The following is a 12,898-nucleotide window of genomic DNA, read 5'->3' as shown; positions in this document are numbered from 1 at the left end:
GTGAGATAATGAGGATTGCAGCCAGGGCCTTGTTTCATGCTCTCAACTTTGAAAACCGAGATTATTACAACTAGAAATCTCTGGGAGACAACCATTTGATTGGAGAACAGTACTTCTCCCCATTCCCACTCTGTCACACAATATTTATACTTTTGTTTGAGTGTTTGTAAAAAGGATAATGTTCTGATGACAAATGTTGGTAAATATGTAGTCAGACATGCAGCTAAAAAAACTGAAGAGTAGGGCCTTAAATGAGATCATCAGCAGGTTGTTTTTTTTTTTTAATGGCAAGATTCACGAAGCTTCATTGTAGTATTTGTTAACCTGGTTTCACTTTTACTTCTTCCAATTTAAACTGTATAATGCCACACATGCCTTCTATTTCATTATTAAAATAGCTAATGCACTTCAGGAAGTGAAGTGTGAAGTATACTTTCACTCCAAAAACAGCCACAAACTAAAATGGATATTTAAAATCTTTATTGTTTTCCATCATCAAAAAGTTTTCCTTCTTTCCACAGAAAAATGGCAATGCTATCAGTGCATATTCGATGGAAATTTCCTCTCTCAAATAACTAGCTGAGAAAACTGAGCCACCACTGTCAAGCTAGCGTGCAAGGTCAAAGACATGATGCTGCCGATATACAGGAAGAACACGCAGCTGTTAGGAGTCTATGGGCAAGCTAAGAAAACTGTAGCAGGGCATTGACTCTCTAGAGGAACAGAAAATGGTGGACCATTTTCTGAGAAAAACCTCCTGAAAAAAACAACAAAAAAGAATCCAGTAGATCATAGGCACAGTGTTCCAACTATATCATCGGCTGTCTAAATGATGTGCACTCATACTTTCCATTTAAGTTTAGAGTATTATTATCCAGCAGGCCATTTTCAACCTGATGTGCAAATGGCATTGTCACAAGCACATATTTTGTACTGCTTTCCACTTTGCAGCTAAAAGTAACAAGATGAGGGTCAGACAAAACCAACCCCACAAAACAAAAACAAACCAATCCTATTATAGCTTTAGGCATCTTTAGTAAAAAGATGAACAACTCACAAATTTGTTCCCATTTTCTTAAGAAATAAAACTTATAAAACAATGTAAGAAAGCTGTCATGATTACTGTTTTGACTGAAGGCAAAACAATTTTATGCAAATATATTGAATAAACATACAAATTCTTAACAAAATACTGTCAGATTAACATGAATGTTTTCATAACCAGCTTCTAAAAAGGTACCAATAATCATGAGATGCAAATAACCACTATAAGTTGATCCTGCCTGGTTACTGGGACTTTTTGGTCAGGTTTGCTTATTAAGCTGATCTACAGCTGGATTTGGCTACTCTGCATTAATTCCTATGATAAATACCTTTTATAAGGAATAAGGAAATAGCAGAAATATCATGACAAAACCCAAACCTAAACAATTCAGAGGTATATAGGAAATGTCTTAAATTCTAAATAACACATAACATAACCTTAGAATAAGAACTACCCTTACCACGATCTAAACCTTAAATTGTGAATGTATGAATTATCTGTCAGAATAACACGTGACCTGTTAATCATATTGAGGCCTTGCAAGGAAAAGGCACTCAATAATTGGCATAGCAATATTTCCAGGTGAATCAAACATTTCTATGTATTATTAAACCATATAAGTTCTTTTACTTAATATATACAACATACAAAATAAGTTAAAAGGAGGAAACAGAGGAAGATTTCTTGGTATACATGATGCAATATACAAAGCTCCCTCATTAGTAGTCACTCCATAAATGTCAATTTCCCAATGGCAAAATGTAAAGGCTGACAGAAGATCCAAAGTTTCACTTATAAATACAAACAGCATCCAAACAATGGAATTTCAACATTTCTCCCCACTCTGCAACTCACTCTATTTTTGACTGTAATAAACATAAATAAAAACTATCTCAAAAAATCTGTTTTTACACCCTAGCCTTGAAGTTTAACATGTTCTAACCAGTAGGAAGGAAAGCACTCTTTTGTAGCAATTCCATAAAATAATTTTCAGTTCAGAAAACACCTGTCTACTAGTAAAACCAGCATCCCTTATGGAGGGTATGGGCATTAATACTTGGCCCCTCTGAGGTATAAATGCAGCTATATTTGCACTGAGTAGATAGTCCACAAAGTACGCCAATGGTCTGCATGTATGAAGAAAATTGGGAGTGATATCATCTTGACTGAAAACTTATTCTTATATTTTTTATAAGAATGGAGATTAATTTTGAGAAAATACATACTTTAGCCCAGTTAGGCAGCCAGCAGAATTCTCAATTTCTAAACCAATGTAAATGGTTATAACATTCAGAAAATGTTTAACATTGCATATTGATTAAAAAAGGAAAGGGAGTAGGAGAAACACATAAATATTTTAGAATCAGCAGGACACCACGAGAAGCATACAATAGATAAGTGTGAAATCAATCAAGCTTTTCCAAAAGAGAAAATCCTTTTAATCCTTCAGCAAGTCTCTGTGAAAATAGTATGCATACAATAAAAGTGAGGAGGGAGCACCTAGAATACCCCCCACAGGCTTGCTACACCAGTGGCGTTCTGCCCCTTCTATGAGCATGATGGCCAACGGAGGACAAGAAGTCCACATGACAATAGTTCAGTAACTCCTTTTTTTCACCACTGCTGCCAGCTGAAGTCATCATTACTTCCGAAGACCAAGAAAAAGCCTAGTATAGTTGCAAAGATGACTGTGTTTCCTGTGAGAACAAGTGCACAAGCTCCCCACGCAATCTATGGAAATAAGATAAAAAGTCAGTAGATTTACGAAAAACAAAAGGGAAATGAAAAGCAAATCAAGGATCTAATTACAAATGAGTAGTGGTCTAAAGCAAATATGGTTCACAATAATGTTTATGGTACTTTTATATTGCTGAGGTTTGTTTTTTTAACCTTTGGTTGCTTAAAAAAAGGCAAGTTATAAGAGATAAATATTCAAAAAGCTTAACTTCTGGACTATGATGATACAGTATAGAATTTTACAACTTACTGCTTAGAAAGAAATTTCTTATTTTTTGTTTCCTCTCTTTTTGTGCCATAACTCTGGGCCTGGGCACTGTCCCTGAGCTCTTCAGCTCAAGGCTAGTGCTCTACTACTTAGCCACAGTACCACTTCCAGTTTTTCCTGCTTACGTGGTGCTGAGGAATTGAACCCAGGGCTTCATGCATGCAAGGCAAGCACTCTACCACTGAGCCACCTTCCCAGCCCTGAACCTAAAACTTGAAAATACCAGAGATGAAAACACACATATATATTCAGTCTCTGTTTCTCCTCCACCTCTCCAGAGATGCAGGTATGAGTGTGGGGAAAGAACTGACTGTGTGAATCCCAGAAGTTCTGTTTCATACTTTTCAAATCTGCAGAGCAGTGATCACACTATTTTTGCACATCTTCCGTACTTTGTCTTCCATGGCAGGCTGATAGCTGCCCAGCACAGGGTGCTGATTCTGATAGGTAGGTAGGTCATTAGCAAGCCAACTGCTATTTCAGACCCAAGCGAGGCTCTGTGTGTGTGTATGTGTGTGTGTGTGTGTGTATTATGTGTGTGTGTGTATTGTGTGTGTGTGTGTATTACTTACCAAGAGCAACTAGAAAGCTAAGAATTTAATCTCTACATTTTAAGTTCTCATATATCTCATCACTTTTTTTTGGTAACAAAAACTTCTCTTAAGAAAAAAATGAACACATTTTAATATAAAAATCATTCACACAAAAATAGATTGACTCACCAACTCTGCTCTGGCAAGTATAATAGGAAGTCCAAAAGCTGAGACAACAATTCCTGTTGTGAGAAATATGGCAAGTTCCTTACAAGCATTACTCATTGCATCTGTATCATCCACTAATCTTCTTGCTATGCAGTATGGAGTAGGTGAAAGGATATAAAAGAAGAGGACAAAAAGGGGCCAATATTTGCTAGAAAAAGAAAGGTAAATTAATTTACTTTTGGATATCCATGTCATTTTCCTACACACAAAAACATGCTTTTGTATTTAAGGAACAAAAGACTATTGCAAGGCACAAACACACTGCCAGCTGTAAAACCCAATACTAAACTAAGAAACTTTTTTTTTGTCTTGTCAGTCAGTCTTGGGGCTTGAATTCCGGGCCTGGGTGCTGTTCATGAGCTCTTCAGCTCAAGGCCAGGGCTCTACCACTTGAGCCACAGCGCCACTTCTGGTTTTCTGGTGGTTCATTGGAGATAGGAGTCTCCTGGACTTTCCTGTCCAGGGTGGCTTTGAACTGTGATCCTCAGATCTCAGCCTCATGAGTAGCTAGGATTACAGACACAAGCCACCTACCTAAGGCTCTAAGAAACATTTTTAAGTTATATTATCCTTGCAGTCAATTATGACACAGCACCAAATTTTTTCTAATAGTAAAAGAATCAAGTTAGAATTGAGGACTAAAATTAACTCTTTGTTTCCATTTTAGTTTATGAAGAGGCATAGAGAGAATGGTAATACTAGCATAGCTTGTACAATTCATGACTCATGCCTTTGATTCTGCCTTAGTATAAAGTTGAAGCATTCCCAAGCTTCCCTTATGTTACTACGAACTCCCCAAACGCTGAAATCAAAATATAAAAAAAAAATGCTGCAAAACAGATAGCTTTTAGTTTATTAGTGAACTTTTATTGTGTCAATGTCATTTCCTGTTTGGGACAACTACAATTCTGTAAGATGTCATGATTAGGGTAAGCTGTGTGAAAGGCCTCTGAGTGACTGACAATCTATTTCAAAAAGAAAAGTTCAAAATAAATAGATGGACTTCAGAATAGACTAATTCTTACACATTATAAATCATCACAGTGGAGATTTCTTGTATGTAGGAGCTTATGCTAAGTAAAAACCATTGAGTGCCCTAAATCTTTTCCTAAACATTTCATTACAAAAATGAGAAGTGGATGCTTAAGAAAACAAGTTTCAAATAGGACAAAAGTACTTAAAAGAAAAACTAAAATCTTCCCTGCTTTCTTTTCTCCATCCCATAGGGAGCCCCTTGGGTTCCATTCCATAATTCCAAATAGAAAAATTTTAAAAGGTGAGTATGTCATAGAACTTTTTCATTTGACAATATATCTTGAACATCTTTTACATAACAGCCTTTACAGCTCTTGCTCACTTCTTAAAGCTTCCTAGTATTTCTATCAATGGATGTACCATAATTTCATTATTTTTTCTTTCAATGTTTATTGAATCAATGATTTTCCTTTTATGCTATTTGTTGTTGTTTGTAGGCTGTGGGGCTTTGGGCATGGGCACTGTTGTTGTTGTTGTTTGTAGGCTGTGGGGCTTTGGGCATGGGTGCTGTCCCTGAGCTCTTCAGCTTAAGGCAAGCACTCTACCACTTGAACCACAGCACCACTTCTGGTTTTCTGGTGGTTATTGGAGATAAGAATCTCATGGACTTTCCTGCCCAGGCTGGCTTTAAATTTTGATCCTGAGATCTTAGCCTCCTGAGTAGATAGGGTTAGGGCTCTGTTATGCTATTATAAACAGGGCTGCCATGAACAGCTAGATGCTCCCTCAACTACACAGTATCTTTTTTTTTTTTTTGGTCGGTCATGGGACTTAAACTCTGGGCCTGGGCACTATCCTTGAGCTCTTCAGCTCAAGGCAAATGCTCTACCACATGAGCCAGAGCACCACTTTCAGTTTTCTGGTGTTAACTGGAGATAAGAGTCTCATAGACTATCCTGCCTACGCTGGCTTTGAACCGTGATCCTCAGATCTCAGTCTCTTTAGTAGCTGGGATTACAGGCATGAGCCATCAGTGCCCAGCTACACAATATCTTTATAAACATCTCCAAGCGGATTTGTATTAGGAAGTCTAAAAATTGGGATACTACAAGATATAAACAAACTGGTCTCCAAGGAAGTATTTTCAAATTTCCACTGCCCTGCTCCACAACAGCAGGTAGTAATATACCTCTTCAAGTATTCTGTATCTCTGCCAATAGATTTAATGTTGAGTGAAGCTGAGTCTATTTCCATGTGCTCATTTGTAATGTGTAGCACTCTTTTCATGTTTTTCCTCCTCCTCCCCCCATTCCTCCTCCTCCTCCTTAGGCTGGGACTTGAACTCAGGGCCTGGTTGCTGTCCCTGAGCTTTTGTGCTCAAGGCTAGTGCTCTATTGCTTGAGCCACAGTTCTACTTCTGGGTTTTGGGCAATTAACTGGAGATAAGAGTTCATGGACTCTCTTGCCTAGGTTGACTTTGAACTTTGATCCTCAAATCTCAGCCTCCAGAGTTGCTAGGATTATGTATGAGCCACCATCCCTGGCTTATTGTTTTTTTTTCTTATTAATTTATCTAAATATTAATTTAAAAAAGTTTTAAGCCTGACAGAGTGGCATGTGCCTGTAATCCCTCCTATTGAGGTAGGAGAACTGTAAGACCCAACTCAAAAAAATATGTTAAAAAAATACTATCCTAAGGAGAATAATTGTCTGCATTATTTTCTGTTTTCTTTAGTCAAGTGTGTTTTGACTCTGTTATGGTATCTTCTGTAAAAAGGTTGTTTTAAATTTTCTTGTATTGAGTTTTACCAATACATGTTTAACACCGAGCAGCAGAGCTGAGCCACTGAGTTACTATCTTGCCATTGACGACCTGACAGAAGTCACAAAGAGCAAATCAAAGCCCCAAATCTTTTTGTATCTAGATTTTCTAATACCTTCACAAATAAACCTAAAGTGTCAATAAAAGAAAAAACTCTGGTTTTTGGATATTTTCTGCATTACTTTTACAGTAGAAGACAATATTTTCTAAGTTCAGAAGTAGAAAAATTTACCCTTTAACACTCAAAAGACAAAAACCTTACGTACTTGTATATTGGTAGGGCACATCCAAGCATCAAAAACATCAGCCCAATTGCTCCTCCAAAGGACAAACTAATCAAAGCTGAAAACCAAATAAAAAGACCAACAGATACATCAATTAAACTAAGTCAATGCTATTTTGTTAATATTATCAGTTTGAATATTACATATAATCCCACAAGTCCCCTCCAAACTTAAACATATTAAAAGTGAGTTGTCTTCATAGTACCAGTTATATGGTTTCGGAATAAGTCTTCTTTGGCATCTTTAAGACAAAATGAAATGATAAGGACCCAGCCTCATGCCTAATCTGAAAATCAAAATCTAAAATGCCCCAAAATCTGAAACTTTGACAGCAATGACCTGATCTTAGTGGACCATGCCATGCCATGAAACTGTTTCATGCACAAAATTATTTTTTTTAAACACTGTTTAAAATTACCTTTAGGCTATGTGTATGTATAAGGTGTATGAGTTGTAACTGAACTCTGTGTTTAGACTTGGTTCCTATCCCTATCTCATTACACACACACACACACACACACACACACACACACACACACACATACACACACAAATATTCTCATTATATATATGCAAATACTCTAAGATCTGAAAAACAAATCCCAGATCTGAAACGCTTCTGTCCCAAGCATTTCCAGTAACAGATACTCTGCCTGTATTGAGTTTTCAGAGCTTTGAATTACCATGAGCACACCCCCCATACTATCCAAAGACTAGTTCCCTTTCTAGTAAGTTTCTCAATGCATAGGATCAATGTCCCTCCAAGTATTAGTATTGTATCTACTCCACAGATTATTAGTTTGAAAAAGTATATGTGAAAAAACCCTCTTTCTCTTGTTCACTGGACTTTAAGAGCCTCAACCTATGAGAAAACCTCTCCAATTAACTCCTACTTTACACATACACACACACACACACACACACAGAATACTCATAAAACTGACAGAGCTGGCTCAAATGGTACCCATACATACTCACAGCTGACTAAGGCAGAAGTGCTTGAGCCACGAGTTTGAGGTTGGCCTGGGCAACACAGCAACACCCTGTCTCAAAATAAAATGCCCCAAACTGGCATCCATTAGAAAATCTGAAGAATTTTTGTGCAACCACTCTGTGATACTGCTATTTCATTGCCATAAGTGCTTTGTATAGGTGACATAATGTGTAAAGCTACACATACCCCCACCCACCAGCATTTTTTTTTTTGTCAGTCATGGGGCTTGAACTCTGGGCCTGGGCACTGTCCCTGCACTCTTTCCTGCCTGGGCTTGCTTTGAACTGTGATCCTCAGATCTCAGTCTCCTGAGTAGCTAGGATTACAGGGGTTAGCCACCGGTGCCTAGCCCACCAACATATTTTAAAGTGCTTTCCCATGTGAGTAAAAACGATTCATCAATGCCCTATATTTAAGGAAAGAGATACACATTCACTTTATTGAGTTCTATATAACCTATGTTTCTGCAGCTATAAGGGGAATAACTCCCCCCTCCCAATGGTATTGCCTATTAACAGAAAAGTTAAAATGCTATCTAGAAGGTCTAACTGTTGCCAAGACAAAATCTGACATATATAGACCAAAAGTAATAGCAAAAGGGTTAAACACTGCCAAAGACATAGATTTCAAAACAAAAAGTCAAAATCATGATACCACTGATATAATAGGTGGCACACTTAGTTTTCATTAATGGAGGTTATGTTAACCCTGAACACATACATATACCTAGTTCTTAATGTTTGTCTATTTTCAATGATCAGGAAGGCAGAGACAATTAAAAAAAAAAACTAGCTGGGCGCTGGTGGCTCACGCCTGTAATCCTAGCTACTTAGGAGGCTGAGATCTGAGGATAGCGGTTCAAAGCCAGCCCGGGCAGGAGAGACCGTGAGACTCCTATCTCCAATAAACCACCAGAAAACCGGAAGTGGCGCTGTAGCTTAAGTGGTAGAGCGCTTGCCTTGAGCTGAAAAGCTGAGGGACAGCGCCCAGGCCCAGAGTTCAAGCCCCATGACGGACAAAAAACAACAACAACAACAACAAGAAAAAAAACAAAAACTTTCATTTTATTTTGCAGCAAAGAAAGCACTTAAAGCTTCCAAGTAAATGCGATATCTATTGTGAGGGAAATACTGAGTTAACCATTTGCTCTCTTCAGAGTCAAATAGGTAATGATCTGGCTTTGTCTACCTTCCCTGATGCAGGAAAGGTCACAGGAGGCAACTACCCTTGCTCTCCATACTTCAGTGACAGGACCTCTTTAATTTCCCTCTTTTCCTTTATCCATATGGCCTCTGCATGTGTGTGTTTGCCCCTTCTACCTCAGACAGGCTCCCATCCTTGCAGGGAACGTTTACTGAAGCTGAACACGCAGCAGCTCTGGGGACATGCAGTAATGGCCCAGCCCTTCACTCACACAGCTGTGTCCTTGTCTCCTACAACTGAGCTCCCCATCTTTTCTCCAGTGAAGTTTCCTAAACCTCCAGACTAGACTCATTCCTTTTCTTTTCTTCTATTTCTCCTTCCCTTCTTTATCCTCCCCTTCCCCCTTGTCAAATGTGTGATACAAGCTGATTTTACTACTAGAGACAGTAACAAAACAAAAATGAAAGTGGTTTGTTTTTGTCATTGGTGTTGGTCCTGGGGCTTTAACTCATTGGGTGCTGTCCTTGAGCTTTTCTACTACTTGAGCCACAACTTCACTTTCAGCTTTTTGGTGCTTAACTGGAGATAAGAATCTCACAATCTTTACTGCCCAGGCTGACTTTGAACCTTGATCTTCAGATCTCAGCCTCCTGAGTGGCTAGATTATAGGTGTGAGCCACTTAAAGCTTTTGTTCTCTTGGTATATAGTGAGAGAATAAAGTAATTTAGAAAAATTCAGGCACCAGTGGTTTATGCCTACAATTCTAACTACTCAGGAGACTGAAAACTGCAAAAGACATTGAGACCCCATTTCCAATTAACAAGTAAAATGCCAGGCTGGAGTTGTGGCTCAACTGGTAAAGCACTAGTCATGAGTGAAAATTTAAAGTGAGAGTTTATAATTCTGAGTTCAAACCCTGGTATCCAGAGAGACAGGAATGGTGGGAAGCAAGTAAATAAGAAACAGATCAGCCAGGGTGAGGGATAGGAATGCAAGTGTAGACACAGTGGCCTGCAAAGGCATCACTGATGTGACTCTGGGCAGAGATCTAGAGGAAGTAAGGAAGTAAATCAGGTAGCTCTCTGGGGCAGCAAGCCTTCCCTTTATTGTTTATAGCCCCTGTATCAATTACTGCAACCTCAATTTCATATTGATTGGTACTTGTCTTTCCTTCTCAACTGTTTATGAGAGCAGGGAGCAAGTTTCTCTATTTTTGATGCTCATGTCCTAGATCTTAACATGTAATAACCAACATTTATAGAATGACTATAGTAGAGTAAAAACAGCAGAAAAAGAGGCAGCACCATGTCCTAATCTCTGCAGCTACTAGCCAGGCTAAATCTTTATCTTACTCTCAGTTCTGGCACCTATAAAATCAAAGGAACTAAATCTGAAAGGCAAGTATTTCTCTGAACATGTATTATTAAAATATACTAAAAGTAACAAACTATCCCTACTTTTTCCCAAACAGCTAAGCTCACTACTACATAGTAACAACTTGTTTGAAGGACACTCACTATACAGAGATACAATAAATGTAGCAAAGCTCATACAGAAAAGCTAGCTTTCTTTATAGAGACACTTTGTAACATAATTACTGGGTGTGTGTGTTCAAAAAGATTAAGTCTTATATTAAAGAATTACCTAGAGCTGGAGAGGAGCTGGACGGTTGTAACTTAGTTCAAGGCCATGTGTTGGGCTAAAAACCAATCATCTGTGCTCTTTTATGTATTTCATTCAATAGGCAGTAATTTCTGGGCCAGGACAAAACTCAGTGAAAATAACTTTCCTTTCCCAAAAGGAATCACTCTTACCTGTGTATTGTGATATGAAAATTTGTAACTTGGTGTTTTCCACATTAAAACAAATGAGTAGGGGAAAGTTGCATACAAGCAAGAGCTGCCTCAGAGACTGAGAAAAGATTTTCTTAGGCCAAAAAAGTCCCCCCCCAAAATATTTTTGTGTTAATCTTGGCAAAAGGCAATTAGCCTTAGAACTTTGATGATGTTTGAGGGGTAGCTCTATGGTAGAGAATAGCATTTGTATTCTTACCAAAAAAGAAAGCCTCAATTCTTTGGGTATACTCTTACAAAATTATTGAAAAGCTAGGTGGGGTTGTACACATCAGTAATTCCAGTTCTCAGGAGGCTGATGCAGGAGGACCACACATTCAAGATTAGCTTGAATAACAAGACTCTTGTCTCAATGAGAGAAAGAAAAAGAAAACTGATTCTTAAAAACAGAAAAACACAGGGAACTAAAGGGAATAAGGTTCGGGAATCAAAATCCAATTTTAAACATAAGATTCTTTTATTACAACTACAGGGAATTTTAATAAGTAAGGCCCTAGAACTGTTTGGGGAATCAAGGTAATACTTCTGGGATGATACTTCTATTTATTCCACACTCATATTAAAAAGATACTCACAATTTATTGTGACATCTTGTTTCTCAGTCATAACAGATAAAAGCCAATGAGATTAAATAAATCACTCAAAAGTATTCTCAAAACTTGTAAAGTTTCTTAGGTCTTATGAAATCAGCAAGTAAGCTATTGTCTCAAATGACACATCAACAAGGTAAGAATTTATGCTGTAATTAAGTGATGTAATATTTGGAAGACAAAACTTGTGTGAGTCTAGTTTCTACTTCCAAAGCATATGGATAGGGATGGAACGGCCCAATTATCCAGAAAAATTCTCTAGAGACAAAGTACTGGTGGTTCTGTGACAATTAAGAAATTGGAGTAGAAGGGGCTAAGTTCTCCCCCTTAGGAATTATGAGAAATCAAAGAGTCTGTTATAAAGTAACTGTCAAATGGCTCAAGAAATATTTAGTGGTCTCTAATTACAGCAACCCTCCTAAATATACAGATGACATGATCAGCAATTCTAATCTTACCGAAATCCAACCAGAAACCAAAAATGAAAGTACAGCTCTACCTGAGCCACTTTCAGCAGATTCATATTTACTTAGATTTGGAGGAATAAATTTACAAATCTATTTTCCTGAGAGATTTCCTTATTAGTGACACTGGTGAAAAAAAATGAGGACGAACAGGGAAATAGACAACATCCTAAAAAACGGCAGCATTTCACAACTTCCTTTCACGTAAAGATTTGAGGGGTTTATTATAGCTCTAAGAGAGATGTGAAAGTGTCCTCGTTGCTCAAATGTTTTTATATGGGAAATGCCATGTTTTCAGACGGTGAAAAAATAAACGAGAGAAAAAAAATGTGACCCTGGGAAAGCGGCTCAACTAAAGTTGTCCTTAAGGGGGAGGAGGGGAGGAAATAACATAGAAAACCACTAACAAGCTTATTATTCATTTGATGGCTGGCCGGCTCCTTTAAAAGAAAGAGGTCCCGAAATCGATGTAGTTGGTCCTTAACAAGTAAAGGGGTCACTGTTTCTAATCACACTAACAACTAGACTCCGGGACAGTGGGAAAGAATGCAATACTCCTGCCTTCTAAAGAAAACTGGAGTAAACGAGCAATCTTCAATCAACAACAAAAACAAAAAAGCACAGTGAGTGTGCAACTGTAGGAGGAAAGCAGCCAAGAGCACTTCGGGGTCACTTCAGGGGTCTACTTCTGGTACCAACACCAGGGAGCAAGGTGCGCTGGATTTCCCGTAGGGGTGAGCGCGGGGCGTCCGGGGGCCGCGTTTCGGGAAGAAGCGTCCCGGAGCGCTCCGCGCGCGTCCGGCATCCGGAGAGATCCACGCTCCAGTGGGCAATGACACCGCTTTTCCCGCAGCTGCTTCCCCGGCGGCCTCGCCCCGCTCCCCACCCCACTCGGCCCGGCTCCCTCGGCGATGCAAACTCCGGAGGATCGGAGCCCGCCCGCCCGCCGGCCGGCCGGCCC

The 12,898-nt window shown here is 38.8% G+C and overlaps 1 protein-coding gene across 1 annotated transcript; it reads right to left on the bottom strand.

The window, feature by feature from the left end:
* Positions 1 to 458: 458 nt before the first annotated feature.
* On the bottom strand, positions 459 to 12,742 carry Leprotl1 (leptin receptor overlapping transcript-like 1). Its single transcript, XM_013024136.1, has 4 exons — positions 12,637 to 12,742; positions 6,875 to 6,950; positions 3,773 to 3,959; positions 459 to 2,776 (listed from the first exon to the last, which is right to left on the bottom strand). The coding sequence occupies exons 1-4, from the start codon at positions 12,740 to 12,742 to the stop codon at positions 2,660 to 2,662; spliced, it is 486 nt and encodes a 161-aa protein (XP_012879590.1). The 3' UTR covers positions 459 to 2,659.
* Between the last annotated feature and the right edge of the window lie 156 nt (positions 12,743 to 12,898).

The sequence above is a fragment of the Dipodomys ordii genome, unplaced genomic scaffold (genome assembly GCF_000151885.1).
Source record: "Dipodomys ordii isolate 6190 unplaced genomic scaffold, Dord_2.0 Scaffold4, whole genome shotgun sequence".
Classification (NCBI taxonomy): domain Eukaryota; kingdom Metazoa; phylum Chordata; class Mammalia; order Rodentia; family Heteromyidae; genus Dipodomys; species Dipodomys ordii.
This window is presented reverse-complemented; position numbering and strand designations above follow the sequence as displayed.

Bases quoted from the DNA above. Each gene is read 5' to 3' on its own strand.
- Leprotl1 (XM_013024136.1), bottom strand. From the start codon at position 12,742: ATGCCGGACGCGCGCGGAGCGCTCCGGGACGCTTCTTCCCGAAACGCG. The intron at 6,951-12,636 runs GTTGGTACCAGA...TTTGGTTTTCAG, and splicing joins AGCGCACCTTGCTCCCTGGT to CTTTGATTAGTTTGTCCTTT. The intron at 3,960-6,874 runs GTACGTAAGGTT...TTCTTTTTCTAG, and splicing joins TGTGCCCTACCAATATACAA to CAAATATTGGCCCCTTTTTG.